The 16245-nt window shown below is 48.6% G+C and overlaps 1 protein-coding gene across 5 annotated transcripts in view; it reads right to left on the bottom strand.

The window, feature by feature from the left end:
- LOC134944673 (dynein axonemal heavy chain 11-like) overlaps window positions 1-16245 on the bottom strand; it is a 697358-nt gene that overhangs the window by 143139 nt on the left and 537974 nt on the right. For all 5 annotated transcript variants that reach the window (XM_063933444.1, XM_063933440.1, XM_063933442.1 and 2 more), the window contains 2 exons: window positions 12560-12700; window positions 3699-3869 (listed from right to left, as the gene is read on the bottom strand). In XM_063933444.1, coding sequence (XP_063789514.1) covers window positions 3699-3869; window positions 12560-12700 — 312 coding nt within the window. The remainder of the gene's footprint in view (window positions 1-3698; window positions 3870-12559; window positions 12701-16245) is intronic.

The raw sequence follows: 16245 nt of genomic DNA, 5'->3' as shown, positions 1-16245 counted from the left end.
TATTCATGTTACCTGCAGTCCTCTCTCATAGTTGGCCAAGCCCCTGCGTTGGCTGGCCACCCCCCTTAGCATGGGCCCCTACCACTGCATTCCCCTGGTGGGCTTCTCATGCCACAGTCCCACACCATCATAAGGTCTTTTCTTATATGTATATGTTAAAAAAATGCCTGCTCACATTTAAATTTGTGCCATGTCCTTTGTCACTGTGGGGGGGTATCCAATTAGCCCCAATGCCGTTTTGCTCGATCAACAGCTGGATGGTCATTATCGCAGTATCCAATTAGAGGCCGTTTTGATCAGTCCAAAATTGGACCCACGATCACGTGAAAACACATGGAATTAGGGATAAATCCCCAATTCTATATATTATCGCAGCTCCGGCAGGCAACATATCGCCTGAGGCACCCGAAACATAACCCCTCCCATAAGTGCTGGCATTAGGGGAGCGCGCTGCATCAGGGCCAATTACATAGCCCCCAGCAATACAATTACCTGCTGTCATTGACCGCGCTTAATTGGATACCCCACTGTATGTAGAAGTACTTTACTATCTTATCTGGTTTTTATTTTTTAGGGAAGAAAGGCAGAGCGGTAAGAAGCTTCTGAGCTTCTAAGTGTAAACTACCTGCCTCCCACAGAAATTTACACAAAGAAAGAACATAAAGTCAGGCAAGATTTTCATATTTACATTTTTACAACCCAGAAAGAAGCATTTGAGGCTAATGTCCCTTTGAACCTTAGGTGCGTTTCATTAGAACTGGTACTGATAGAAATCCGGTGTTTAAGTCTGGAATATCCAACACTGATCTTTTTTTATATGTGGTAGTAAATGTAATGAGTCGTATTAAGATCATTGCATCCAGAGAACTGTAGAACGCTTTTTGGATGCATTTCGTGAGCTTTGATGTTTGAGAGAACCAGCATTGGAAAGTGTTCATCCAGAGTTTACAACAAGCCAAAAAACTTGTTTTAATCAAAAAAAATGATGTGTGACTTTGCATCAAAGACTGATGGACCAAGAATGGCTCCTGTCCATTTTTACTGCTATGCAAACGTTAATGGAAAGAAGATTTTGGATGTCTAACGTAACACAAGTTGGAGAACATTATTCTGCTAACTGGGTTCTGTTCTGGCCTGACATATGGATTTCACTATAAAGTTTTATTCAAATTGGCATTGGTCACCAATGCTATCTCGTTTGCAGTGAGTTTGCAGACTATTCTTTTTGAATGTCTTTTTAATACTTTGCCTAAAGTCTTAATCTAATAAAACAAAAATGAGGTATCGCTGGCAACAACAAAGAACAACAAATTAAAATCGAACAAACAAATATGCTGTCCTTTAATAGGAAACAGAAGATTGTAATTACATGGGTGGACATTCTGCGTCTGCTTTCATTAGATAGGTTGTTCTGTAGCCACAAAGCTTATTCTGAATAATTAGGAAAAGTGAGCTGAGTAAATGTATTTGATGTTAGATTTTCTTATTGATTTGAATGATTTCCCAGACTCACGTTGCTGAGACTGAATAGTTTTGCCAGAGGCTGTGCACGATCAGACTGATCTGCATAGGGCAGCAGAGGGCACACAGTTGTTGGCATTTTAAAATCATTTAAAAGGACATTTCGCTTCTGGGCAAGTGCTTCTCAATACATCATGGGCAGTTGTGTCTAGTGGGATCTCATTCATCATAATACCTCTATTGACAGATTAACTCAATGTGATTGTTAGGTAATGTTTTTGCCACTTCAATAAATATTGAAGTAGAATTCCCAGAGAAAATAGATTATGGAATGGTTAGAGAGAATCTATTATTATATAATGAGCTAAGGCTGTGTGCCTAATGCAGACTTAGCAATGATACAGTATATAGGGAGTCCCTGCCCCCTTCCTTCCCTCACAGCTCTCATTAGCTTCCCTGACACAGACTCTCCTCTCCCACAGCGGACTGGCAGTATGGGCGTGCGGCTTCTGTCTGCCACAGGGGAGTGTGTGGCTTCTGTCTGCCACAGGGAGTGTGTGGCTTCTGTCTGCCACAGGGGAGTGTGCGGCTTCTGCCTGCCACAGGGGAGTGTGCGGCTTCTGCCTGCCACAGGGGAGTGTGCGGCTTCTGCCTGCCACAGGGGAGTGTGCGGCTTCTGGCTGCCACAGGGGAGTGTGCGGCTTCTGGCTGCCACAGGGCAGTGTGCGGCTTCTGGCTGCCACGGGGCAATATGCGGCTTCTGGCTGCCACAGGGGAGTGTGCATCTTCTGGCTGCCACAGGGGAGTGTGCAGCTTCTGTCTGCCACAGTAGAGCATGTGGAATTTGTCTACCACAGAGGGGAGCGTGCGGATTCTGTCTGCCACAGGGGAGTGTGCAGCTTCTGTCTGCCACAGGGGAGTGTGCAGCTTCTGTCTGCCACAGAGGAGTGTGCAGCTTCTGTTTGCCACAGGGGAGTGTGCAGCTTCTGTTTGCCACAGGGGAGTGTGCAGCTTCTGTCTGCCACAGGGGAGTGTGCAGATTCTGTCTGCCACAGGGGAGTGTGTGGCTTATCTCTGACACAGGTGAGTTTGCAGCTTCCGTCTGCCACAGGGAAGTGTGCGGCTTCTGTCTGCCACAGTGGAGCATGCAACTTCTGTCTGCCACAGGAGAGTGTGCAGCTTCTCTCTGCCACAGATAAACAGTAAACATAAGCAGTACATTTTCCAAGACAGCCTTTCTGTGAATAAAATACAGCCACATGGGAACATAGATTGGCTGGTGTGTAGCTGGTGTGTGGGTGATGATAGACCCCACCGAACACATATGTGTAATATATATCTTATCTGTCCCTATGATCCTGCACCCGCCTAATGGTGAACCTGCACCAACACAATAATGTATTATACATGGTATCAACATGTTAAATGTCAACATTATGAACATGCTGACATTTTGACAATCTTTTTATTTTACATCTCAAGCTGACGTCCAAGTTGGCATTCTGTTGACATTCAGAGCCTGCTGACATTCTGCTGTCGACATTCTGAAGTCAATATTCTGACTGGAAACCCTTTCTTTTACATTATAGTAGTGTAGTTTCCTAGGGTGTACAAATTGCCATTTTATGTGAAGAACCTACTGTATGATATATCAGTTAGGCATATCCTCCCATTTCTGTGCTCTCAAAATTCAGTCACGCTTTTTCCAGTAAGTGGAACCATTTTAATTTAAAATAAGTCCAGATTTCTCTATCAACCCATTTGTCTATTGCCTACTATATTTATGGTGCGTTAGCGCTATGTATGAGACAAAAACGGACCTTAAAGGTGGAATGGGGCTTATTATGTTTGTGTCGGATTCTTCTTTACTGTTTATATTAAGATTAGCAAAAAAGTCTGCAATTGTAGTATTACAGATATTTTTGCAGACAAAAATGCCCCATTAGTTTGTGTAGAATAAAGGTTTGTTTTTTTCCCTCTAACAATTCTATTGACTTCAGAACTAATTAAAGAGAAGGCAATTTTAAAATCAATATTTTCTCTTGGTAAAATTTTTCATTTCAAATATTTTGATTTTTCAAATAATAATAAAGTTCGTAAAAACTAAATAGTACTGGTAAAAACATATTAGCTATTTTTAACTTGATTTTCCTGCGTTTTTGCACCTACTTCACTTTGGTAAGCCCCTTACCTTCTAGTGTTGGAGTCCATATAAACTAGTGTACAATTGAGCATACCTGGAAAGCTAACTGGGCTGTGAAGGTTATTTTATCTCTTTCAAACAGTCCTCTGCTGATGTATATAAACGTGGAGTATGTCACGCAGTCAATGAGGTAATTCACTCTCAATCGGACATCCTCAGATGGTTCTGCATGCTGCACAGCCTTGTGAAACACCATATTAAAAGCCTGCAAATGAGAAATGAATTCAGGTTAAGCCAATTAACAGTGAGGACCACATCAAGACAACTCTTAATTGTGCTACAATTAACTCTCCAGTGCCCACAGAAGTTCTCTGTAAGTACTTCTCAGCCCTCACGTTTTCCTAGTCACCAGGGATAATTACTGTAAATGTTGTGAAAGTGCAAAATGAGTGGAAAGCCAACTTACTCCCCAAATGTCAGAAGACATAAGATAAGAACACAATGGTATCTCCAGTAAAGACTGCGTAAGGAATATAATATGACAGCAGCAGCATAAACACACCGTCCGGGCTTGCGGAGCGCTGCTCGGTGCATCACTTTGGCCTGGAAGGGGTTAAGGTTTTTGCAGTGGGAGGAATGTAGATGGAGGAACCGGGAGGCTATTGGCTGGATGGTGGATAGGGGCTGTACTGCCATGGATATAGGTTGCTAATCCACCATTCCCTGCCTCTTTCAGTGTCTTCTCGTAAGGCTGCAAGTATTACCATTTCTTTCAGTAATTTACTGTTTCATTTTCCTTCTCTTTTTTGCATTTCTACCTTTCCTATATTCCTAATTCTACATCCTCTCTCCTATTCCTAACTCTTTTATTCCCTGCTGTGCCTCTCCTCTCCCCTGCGTATCCCCCTCAGCCCCCTCCCTCCCTGTATCATGACGGCCCGTTCCCGTCCTGCCCGCAGCGCTGGCCTCCCCGCCCGGCTTTTAGATACCTCTGATGTCCCACCGGGTCGGGGGAGCCCTGCTGCGGCTGCGGTAAGGGAGACGAGGGCTGTGCGCGGCTGTGCTCGGCCGCCCGCCCGCGCTCCCCCACGTGCGCCCTCTCCATCTCCTTCCCCGCTGCGACCAGCGGCGGTGGACGGAGCGCCGGGGAGCCAGGGATGTGTCAGGCGGCTTGCCAGTGACGGCGTTTTGCCGTCCCTGGCCCCGCCGCTTGTTACAGCGGATGGCCGCACAGAACAGGGTCACGTGGGGCGGGGGACGGAGCTCCCGCTCGGCGGCTCTCCCCAGTCCCCAGTGCTGGCCGCACGGGTCACGTGGGGCGGGGGACGGAGCTCCCGCCCGGCGGCTCTCCCCAGTCCCCAGTATAAATAAATCTTGCAGGGGGGCCAGTGGCCGGGTGGGGGGTCGCGCGGCTGCCAGACGCAGGCGGTCCGGCCAGCCAGCGCGTGCTGCAAATCTGCAACACAGCAGGGGGACCCAGATGAGGCATACCCCCTCTATGCCACTACCCCCTTACCCGTATCAATGCGGGCAGCGCCCGCCCGCGTTGGGGTGGGGCGTCGCCCCCGCTCCGCGCCAGCAAGGGGGACATTACCCGTTGCGGACAGTGCGCTGCCGGTCATACAGGGGCGGGCCGCGCCCGCACGCGGTGTGCCTGCCCACCCGACCTCACCTTCCGTGGTGGGGCCCGGGGCGTCTGGCCCTTCCAGGGCACCCGCCTTGGCGAGTAGTCCGACCGTCGCCCGTGGCCACGCGGCTCCTGGCGGACACCGGCCGGGGTCACGCCTGCCGGCAACTCACCCCACTAGGGGTCGACGTGCGCAGGCGGCTCACGAACCAGCACCTCCTCCCCGCATCCAATTGTCTCCTGCCGACGCTTCTGCGGTCAGCTCTCAGTCCGATGTCGCGCCCCCCCCCCCTTCTAGTGGTGACGACTCTCCGACTTCTCCTACTGTGGCCGACGCTCGGGTCGGTAGACGGACGAGGCGTCGGCGGTCTACCCGTGGTTTAGCGCAGCCAGACGGTTGTGCCATGATTCCTGAAAGTGAGGGATCCTCCGGGTCCTTGCTCCCGACAGGAAGTTTGCGTACCTCACGTCGGGCTCGTGACTCGTGGTGCGGGTCCTTTCTTACTTCGCCTGCCCCTGCAGCTGCACCCTTGGTGGACGCCACCGTCTTGTCCGCCATTTGTGCCGCTGTGGTGTCGGCGGTGGCTCCCTTGTTATCCTCCGTACTGAATCTTCCTCAGACCCCGACTGGTCCAAGGGGAGCGCGGTGACACCCCATAGCGGCTTGGGTACTCGCTCCAGCACCTCTAGCATAGGCAGCAGCGCGGGCAGGATTTCCGGCAAGCGTAGCAGGCGCAGGCGTCGGGGCAAAGATTCCTCCCTTGCCTCTACTTCCTCGGAGGGTCTGTCCTCCTTAGATGGTGGCTTGCACAGGGTCAAGCGTCGCAGACGACGTGACCGTCGGTATTCCGCCTCGTCCGCTTCCTAAGTATTGGTGGAATCGGACACCGTGCACTGCGCCAATACGGCGGTACTACGTGGACTCAGGCCCCGGGACCGTATCCGTAAGGGCCAAGGGTGGTCATTTCGAGTTGTTCGCTCTGTAATTTTCTTCGCATCGCAGCGATTTTCCGCTTAGTGCGCATGCGCAATGTTCGCACTGCGACTGCGCCAAGTAAATTTGCTATGCAGTTAGGTATTTTACTCACGGCTTTTTCTTCGCTCCGGCGAACGGAGTGTGATTGACAGGAAGTGGGTGTTTCTGGGCAGAAACAGGCGGTTTTATGGGCGTGTGGGAAAAAACGCTACCGTTTCTGGGACAAACGCGGGAGTGGCTGGAGAAACGGAGGAGTGTCTGGCCGAACGCTGGGTGTGTTTGTGACGTCAAACCAGGAACGACAAGCACTGAACTGATCGCACTGGCAGAGTAAGTCTCGAGCTACTCAGAAACTGCACAGAGATGTCTTTTCGCAATATTGCGAATCTTTCGTTCGCAATTTTACGATGCTAAGATTCACTCCCAGTAGGCGGCGGCTTATCGTGAGTAAATCTGCTAAAAGCGGCTAGCGAGCAACAACTCGGAATGAGGGCCAATATGTGAACATTTTTGCCCTTACCAGCGACGATCGCATAGCCTTGCTTTCGGCTACGAAAAAGGGGCAGGGTAGCGAGGACGCTTTGCGGTCCTATCAGAATTGGGTCCGCTGCATGTGGATCTTGGCGGCGTGTTACCTGGAGACGCGCCCGGATGAACACATGAACGTGGTGCGCTATCAATTTCTCATACACGTGTTGTACCATAAGTACAAAGGATCAGCCTGGCGGCGCTACGACGAGGATTTCCGACGCAAACAACGCGGGCGGCAGACCTTTAACTTTGGTAAAAAAGACGTGGAATTGTGCTCTGAACTGACACAGGGTTCGGCCGGCACGGCCAGACGATGGGCAAAAAGACCTGCCTCTCGTTCTGCCGGCTTTCGCAGAGGCGCAGGGCGCGCGGGGCATGGGAAATGCATCGCTTTTAATGAGGCACAATGCGACTTGGGGGGCCGGTGTCGTTTTTGCCACTCATGTATCAGATGTGGCGGGGGCCACAGGATTAAGGATTGCCCCAGTCCGGGGACCGGGAGTGCTTTTGGCTCGCAGCCCCGACAGAGTCGCGCTCCCGCGGCCACCGGCGCTGGTCACAGCTCCCACCCCGATTAGACTTCGGGTACTCATTCCCTGGCTGCGACGATACCCGCGGTCGGTGGACGTCCAGTTTTTACACTCGGGTTTCGTGTCGGGTTTCCCCTTGCCGATACATGGCCGGGTGGGTCCCGGGGCGGGTACGAACCTGCGTTCGGCTCGGGAGTTTCCGGACGTGCTCCGGCACAAGGTAGACACAGCGGTGGCGCTAGGGAGGATGATAGGCCCTTTCCGGGAAACCCCCTTGCCAGATTTGGTCTTGTCCCCCGTAGGCATAGTGCCCAAAAAGGCCGAGGGCAAATTTCGCCTCATCCAACACCTTTCCTGTCCTATGGGGTCCTCGGTTAATATGCTATCCCTGCTGACCAGTGTAGGGATACCTATCCTTTGATTCGGCCATAGACACCATACGGTCTTTTGGCCCTGGGGCAGTTATGTGTAAGTTGGACATCCAGTCTGCGTTTCGTCTCCTTCCGCTGCACCCTTCCGCCTTCAGGTTTATGGGTTTTAAGCTGGACGATGGCTACTACATAGATCGGTGCCTCCCTATGGGTTGTTCCATCTCTTGCGCCTACTTTGAGAGATTCAGTTCCTTCCTCCACTGGTGTCTCGTGCAGGCAACGGGCGAACGGGGAATTTCTCATTACTTGGACGATTTTCTTTTTATCGGCCCCTCAGACTCCCCTCGCTGCGTCAACTTGCTGCAAAGGGCTCTGGCCCTCTTTGCATGCTTTGGGGTTCCGGTTGCACCAGAAAAGACGGAGGGTCCCTCAGCCTCCTTGGTTTACCTCGGGATTCAGATCGATACGGTCGGTGGTCTCTGTAGGCTTCCTTCGGACAAGGTGTTGCGTTTACGTAACGGCATCCTATATGCGCTGTCCGCGGGCAAGCTCACTCTCAACCAGGCCCAATCCTTATTGGGCCTGTCTAACTTTGCTTGCAAAGTGATCCCCACGGGAAGGGTTTTCTGTAGAAAATTGGAACGGGCTACCGTGGGGGTTAGACGCCCGCATCATTTCCTCAGGTCGTCCCTCGAAATCCGTTGGGATTTAAGCATTTGGGACGTATTTCTCGTTCGTTTCAACGGCATCTGTATTTGGCAGGAGGCGGTCGTGTCTAGCCCGACCCTGGAGCTGTTCACGGACGCCTCCGGCGCTTTCGGGTTCGGCGCTTATTTCGCGGCCCGTTGGTGCACCTCTCCTTGGCCGCATGCCTGGCTTCGCAAGGGCCTCACTACGAACATGCTGTTGCTGGAAATTTTTCCTATTCTGGTCGCTTTGGAATTATGGCGCGATGCCCTGCGTAATAAACATGTTGTCTTCTGGTGCGACAATCTGGGCGTGGTTTTTGTCATCAACCGCCAAAAATCCACGTCCTTGCCGGTATTGCGGGTCATTGCGCAGATAGTCTTGTTATGTTTGGTGAACAACATTACGTTGCGAGCCAAGCATGTCCCTGGCGTGCGTAACGAAATTGCAGATGCCCTGTCACGCGGTGATTTGCAGCGATTTAGGCGCTTAGCTCCTGCAGCTCTCCGCCATGGGAAATTATGTCCTGCTTCTGTGTGGCGGGTCATCCACCCGGATTGGAGGCGTTAGCCCACAGGTCATTGGCCCCTGCAACTTTTGCGGCCTATCGTGCCGCCTGGGAGCGGTGGTGTCGCTTCCTCCTGGAGAGAGGCCAATGTGGTAAGACCTCTCATGTTTACTTTTAGACTACATCTGGGTTCTGTACTCCGACGGGATTTCGCGGGCGTCTGTGAACAGGGTTCTGGCAGGTATAACTGACTTTCTGCAGCTGCGGGGGGAAGCGGATTTTACGAAGTCCTTTTTCCTCCGGCGGGTGTTGAAAGGTTGGGCTCGGGCGACTCCGCCCCTCCCGTATACTCGCCAGCCGATCACCGGTGCTTTGCTGAGGCGGATTTTGGGATCCCTACAGAGCTTTTGCTTTTCGGGGATACGAGGTTCGCCTCTACCAGGCGGCCTTTACTATGGCCTTCCATGGTGCGTTCAGGGTGGGTGAGCTGGTGTTCGTCTTTCGGGCTTCTGTCTCGCCCATGCTGGAGGCCCACGTCGTCGTCCGCCCCGACGGTTTATGGTGCAGGATTCAGCGCTCCAAGACTGACGTAGCCGGCAGGGGGCAGTGGGATCGAATGGGTACGGCTCGCACACAGGGCATTTGTCCAGTTTCCGCGGCCCGGGCATATTCGTCCATACGGCCTCCAACACCCACCGGGTGGCTCGTCCATAGCGACGGCTCCCTGTTGACCAGATATCAATTCCGGTCGGTTTTGGGGCGTTGTATTTTGTACCTGGGTCTATCTCCGGCCGACTATGGGACTCACTCTTTCCGCATCGGCGCCGCTTCAGCTGCCGCTGCAGCGGGTTGGTCCGAGGTCGAAGTCCGGGCACTGGGTAGGTGGAGGTCTGGTGCAGTCAGACGCTATATCAGGCCTTTTCCTCCCAGTGCGCCCCTTTGAGGACTAGCCGCTCGTCGCAGTTGCACTTTGTGATTGCGGGGGCCTTGAGGAATTTTTGTTTTATCGTTGGTTTTAATTTCGGCTTTTGCCGGCCTACGAAGTTTTGTTTTCGCCTCAAGTCAAATTGGGCGGCCCCCCCCCAATCCCTCCCCGTTAGGGATGCAGTCAGGTTTCTCATTTACATACCTTATTTATTTCAATTTTAACCTTCGTCACGCCGGTCTGACAGGGTGCATTTGTCGCCGGCTGGCATGCTGATCTTCCTGGAAGACATTATTCACATTCGGTCCCTTTAGATAGTTTTTTCTTTTTTGATAGTCCATTGGGTTTTTCTTTCGTGCTTTCTTAGGTCTCTTTAGTTAGTTTTTCTGTTTTGTTGTGTGGGTTTTTTAGTTCGGTGGCGGTGGCAGGTTGGTAACCTGGCAGTTGGCCGGTTTTTCTGAACGGTTACTTAAATTTAATGATGAGTTCACAGTTAGTCAGTTTGGGTGTACTTAGAGGTAATTTTATATCTTTTAGAATTAGTTTACGGGCATCATTTTGACAAGTGGGTCCATATAATTAGTATAAAACATATGTGGATGGCGGGGCCGGTGGCCCAATTTTTTATCCCGTAGGGGCGGAGTGTACCTCCGTCCCTGCAACCGTTGGTGGACAGGGGTAGTGGCAGAAGGTCGACCCCTGTCCTTGGATTTTGATTTTCGATGTCTGGGATGGAGGCAGGAGGCCGATCCCGGAACATCTGGGGCAGGAGGCTCCCTCACACATATGTTTTTTATTGCTTGTTTTTATGTATTATAATGTTTATCACCCATGTTACGTTTATATTGCTTAACCGTTCTTCTCCCCGCCACCTTTAGTTAGAGAGGGAAGTCTGCATTTTAGTTTTAGTATTTAATAGGCCTCCCTCTCAGTCAGAAAATAAAAGCTGACCCCTTTCACGCCAACTACAGTTGTGGTGTCTTTATTTCATAAGATAAGTGTGCTTGAGTGGCGCGTGGAAGCATCTGACGTGTGAGGTTTAAGGAAAATGTCTACACACGGGGAACTTTCCATAGTGATGCAAAATGTAAACACATACTGTATGTGCAATATCTTGTACCTTTTCCATTACACAAATAGGAATCACTGTATTGACCTCTTGCAGGTAAACACCAACAATAGTACACCAGCAATATGACAGTACAAAAACTGTATCTGAGTAATTTTGTGGTTTAAAAAGTATTCAAATGCAGAGTAAAAGTGGGGGAAATGGCCCAATTAAATTATTATTCAACTGATAAAGCAGAAAGGAGGTGGATCCAGGGAAGTGAACACTGAAAAAGTAGATAAGTAGAATGAGAACCAGGATAGGACAGTGTACCATTTTTATGAGAAGAGAGTGGTCAGAGAGAGATCCAGGAGAATTAGAAGTGAGTAATGCCTTATAGACTTATTATGACTTGTTGTTAGGAATGAAAGACTGAAGCGAGTCCAGTGAGTTGTATGAGGCAAGAATGTGTGGGAGGCGGATATAGGCATGTCTATCAAGCAGCTTGGGGAGGGGCGAGGGAGCCGAGAGATGGGCCGGTAATCTGAGAGCAAGTGTGGGAATTAAGGGTGAGTACATAAAGCCAATATCTGCAAGATTTGCCGTATCGGAACAACAAATCATGCATATCATCTGATGTGTACTCTCAATTGCACGCTCCCGCAGGCAACATGTGATATCTTCTGGTTGGCCATGCTGGACGGCCAACCGGACATTATCGCATGCGGCTTTATGCAAATTAATACTGGATGAAACATTATATTATTCCATAATTTATTAAATGGTCTAATGTGTACAGCCAATCGAAGATGGGACGGGAGGACGAGGTGAAATCTTCCAAACCATTGGCGTGATTGGCCGTCATTCTGTACCAGCCCTACACTTCTGTGTAAAACTGAGAATGGATAATGTGGCTCTGACTGTAGATGTTAAACTGAATAAAAGCCTCAGATGCCTGAGCAGCTAAGCACACTTATACCCCTTTTCCACTACTGATGCGTGTCACAGCCGGGAGCCTGACATGGGAGCTACTCGGCTGCGACCCATATCAGAGCCCCCTTTCCCACTGCACTCACCCAACCCGACATATTGCCGGGTTGGTGACGCTTTGGTGACGTGGCAGGGGCGGCGCTGGGAGATCACATGATCTCCCAGAGCCGCCCTTCCATACAGTGTAAATGGGAGTCGTGTCACTTCCGTTTACACTACAACCCTACCCGGATCATTCCCGTGTCCTACCCAGGTAGCTACCCGGGTAGGATTCCCGGGTCACTTGATCCGGGTTTTTGCAGAGGGACCCTTTTCCACTAGCAAAAAACATGGGTAAATGCGCGCCCCCGTGCATTTACCCGTGTTTTTTTAGCTAGTGGAAAAGGGGTATTAGAAGTAGAAGACTTATGGGGAGATTTATCAAAGCTTTGAGAGAAGCACACCCTGTAAAATGACAGAAACAAATTGGTTGGTACTCCCTCTATTGTATCTCTTTCCAAGCTCTGATAAATATACCTCTTAACTTTTTTCTAAGTTCAAGGGGGAGATTTACCAAAGAGAGATAAGGTCATAGTGAATCTATCTGCCATGTTACATGTGTTTGAAAAATGAGGTATGAGCTGATTGAATAGTACTTTATCGCTCGCCAAACTTTGATAAATCTCCCCCCAAGTGTCGTACTCAGTGGTGCAGTGATAACTGACTGAGATCAGTACTGTTGGTTGTGGAATATATAAAGCCATAAATAATCTTGGTTACAACCTTAAGAGAGAACTGGTACATTGGGCTGATTTTCTTCAGGTCATTCATGATAAAGTAGAGGAGGGAGGCGCGGGATGCTACAGGGCGATAATGCTCCCTGGCCTCATTGGTCTTCACCTCATTGACTTTGGCTTCCAACACCTGCAGGCACAAAGAGATACATCCTCTTAAAAGAAGGTGAAGAAAGAAAAAACAAAACACAAAATCCATCATTTTGTGTGTAGATACAGGAGAATATGGTATAATGGTTAGGTCATGCATTCTGGGAAGTCTATTATATGCTAAGAGGAAGAGCCAATCAAACGCACACAGCTGCTGTATCATCACCAAAACAAAAACTAATCTTTTGCACCAAAAAATGACTACAGTAATAAAGCATGTAGAGTACTTTTACTATAAGAATACAGCACTAATATATCACCAAAGTCTCTTCTTACTAACAGGTGTTCCTACCTCTTCTTAATAAGTTGGAGAACTTATTGACCCTCATTTGCACTCACTGCACATCACACTCAGTGGTACTAGTCCAATCAGCACAGTGTAAGTAGATGTGTTCTCTGGCAGTGGTTTTATGGTGTATTGGGGCAGATGTATTAAGCCTGGAGAAGTGATAAAGCAGTGATAATTGGAAGGTGATAAAGCACCAGCCAATCAGCGTCTAACTGTCAATTTACATATTGGAGCTGATTGGCTGGTGCGTTATCACCTTGCACTTACCACTGCTTTATCACTTCTCCAGGCTTAATACATCTGCTCCATTGTAACGAGCTGAAGCGAGCAATCCTCTAATGGTGGAAACCCACTAGTGACCATCAGTAGACAGGGCAGTACACCATCCAGCCTCACCTCGAGATGGGGACAACTAAATGAAGAAACCCCTTACAGATCGTTTAAGTAATATAACGTTTTTCTATCAATAACGTTTTTGTGTATGTTTTAATATTTATTTACAGCTGATTTTCTGTATAGCTGGAGCTTACTAGTTTATGCTAATGCCTTTGTATAGTAAAAATCCATGCAGCTGTCATCATAAGAGCTGGGTGCAAAAGATCTGGCTGAAACAGACGTCCCATCTCCGCCCATCAGTATACTATGTTCGAGCAATAAAGTCGGCTTACTAGCCCACAAAACTGCCATGAGACAGAAGAGTTGCCACCCAGAAACACCTATTTCATGTAAAGTGCGGTCCGTCGGCGGATGGGAGATTTTGTACCCACCAGCGATCTGCATTCGTGGCAAACACCTGATCCGCCACATGAGCAGAAGCGGATTTTTTTCTTTGGTGAATGGGCAGTATGCTCAAATCTGTTGCACAATGCAACTTAGACTTAGGCTGAATTATGAGGAAAGACTAAAAAGGTTAGATTTGTTTACACTGGAAAAGAGGCGACTGAGTTATTAATATTTATAAATACATAAAGGGACAATTCAAGGATTTATCAGACGATCCGTTTATCAAAAACACGCTACACAGGACACGAGGACACCCCCTGAGGTTAGAAGAAAAAAAATGTCATACTCAATGGAGAAAAGGGTTCTTCACAGTAAAAGCAGTAAGGATTTGGAACTCTCTGCCAGAGAGGGTAGTAATGGTGGACTCAATCAATAAGTTTACAAATGGACTAGATAAATTTGAAATGAAATTGAAAGAAATATCCAAGGATACAACATTTAAATGATATAAAATTTTGTAATACAGGTTGACCTCGATGGACATTTGTTTTTTTTCAGCCTTCACAACTATGTAACTATGTGACTGTGGATTAGGGCTCATGGAGACTCCTAGACCAGTCTATATTGCTCCATGAACATGGCCACTCGCCTCGGCATCAGAGTGAATATACTAATGACTCATGAGAATTCTGGGAAACCTTATCAAAGCTGAAGATCTTCCAAGGGTTTCAGGGAAAGTGCAGTACCCCATGTGTTAGTGTACTATGGTTCTGATTCAGAGATGGACTCAAACTCGATTTTTTATGATTTTTTTTCACAGTTAAGTCGTTATCGTGATTCTGTGCAAGCGTACAAGTCGCACTGCGCATATGCCTCGTGTCCTGCAATGGTGGTCGCGGAGAGGTTTTATTTGCAAAGTGAGGGCATAGGCAAATGTGGGGTGAGGGGGGAGGGGGGGGGGAGTCCGGTAGCCCAGCTGCATCTTGGCAAGTGGCTCAAATTATGACAACAAAGTCAGTGGCAAATAAAACAATTACTAGAGCTGCCGCCACATCATGCAGTTTATGGAGCAGAGCAGAGCTGCTGCACATGCCCAGTGATAACAGCTTCTTCTACCAAGTTGGCTGTGTGTATGGAAATCTGATTCCTCAATCAGTGCACTGGACCAGAGAGTAGCTACCAGGAAGAAGAGAAAGGAGCCTTACCATGTGGTGGGAGAATGCTTAGAAAGTGCAGTACTGGTTCTATTATGTTTGTGTATTTATTTATTATTTATTTATTTATTACGGGATGTTTAACCTTTTGCTAATAATTTATTTAAATTATTTCAATGTTTGATACAGCCCATACTATAGACCATACACAGTATAGTGTAAAATATTAATATTGTATTCCTTAAAGTAAACAGTGTATAAAAAGACCAATGTTTAAATTAATACCCGGGTCATTACTGGGTTCTTCCACCACACCCCCAGACTCCTGCACTGGCTCCAATGTTCTGCAGAGTGGGAGATTGTGGACTGCATTTGGAAACCCCTCTCTAGAAATCCAGCGTTTGCCACTGGAGTGTCAGTCAGGGAAAGCTGGGGAGGAGAGGGGGGTTTTACGAGGAGTGGCGGCAAAAAGGCAGGCAAGTTGCAGCCATTTGGGGGCGTGTTTGAGACTGCAATTTTCAATAATTGACTGCTCTGCGACGAATGCTGCATCTTTGTATGTAACCACTGTAAAACGCAAAGTCGCCAGTGGGTGTCTCAATACAAATCCAGGTGGTTGCGGCATTAGCATATTTTCGCACAGTCGCTGCTTACAAATTCGCAGCTGCTAATGCATTACTTATAACTCTGAATCAAGCACTACAGTATATGTATGCTTTTTTTAAACTGTAAACCAGTGTCAAAACTTGTTTTCTTTTTTTTCTTTTTTTATTCTACTCTCTTGGGTCCACGGTACAGCATTTTCTCTGACAACAAACAGGCAGTCAGTTAGCATTCTCAGTTTCTTACCAGATTCAGGGTGAAGTCAGAAAAGTGTTTTGGTGGAAAAAGACAGAGGCCCTCATTCCGAGATGATCGCCCGCTAGCTACTTTTAGCAGCAGTGCAAACGCATAGTCACCGCCCACGGGGGAGTGTATTTTCGCTTTGCAAGTGTGCGAACGTCTTTGCAGCGGAGGTCTGCAAAAACATATTGTGCAGTTTCAGAGTAGGTCTGGAATTACTCAGCCCTTGAATTCACTTCAGTCTTTTTGTTCCCGGAATTGACGTCAGACACCCGCCCTGCAAACGCCCGGACACGCCTGCGTTTTGCCAAACACTCCCAGAAAACGGTCAGTTGACCCACACAAACGCCCTCTTTCTGTCAATCTCCTTGCGACCGGCTGTGCGAACGGAATCGTCGTATAAGCCATTGCTGGGTAACAAACCACTGTGTATTCGTACGACGCGCCTGCGCATTGCGGTGCATAGGCATGTGCAGATGAGCCCCGTTCTGCCATGATCGCTGTGCTGCGAAAATT

Source organism: Pseudophryne corroboree, chromosome 7, assembly GCF_028390025.1.
Source record: "Pseudophryne corroboree isolate aPseCor3 chromosome 7, aPseCor3.hap2, whole genome shotgun sequence".
Lineage (NCBI taxonomy): Eukaryota > Metazoa > Chordata > Amphibia > Anura > Myobatrachidae > Pseudophryne > Pseudophryne corroboree.
Note: the sequence above shows the minus strand (reverse complement) of the source record. Positions and strands in the feature narration are given on the sequence as shown.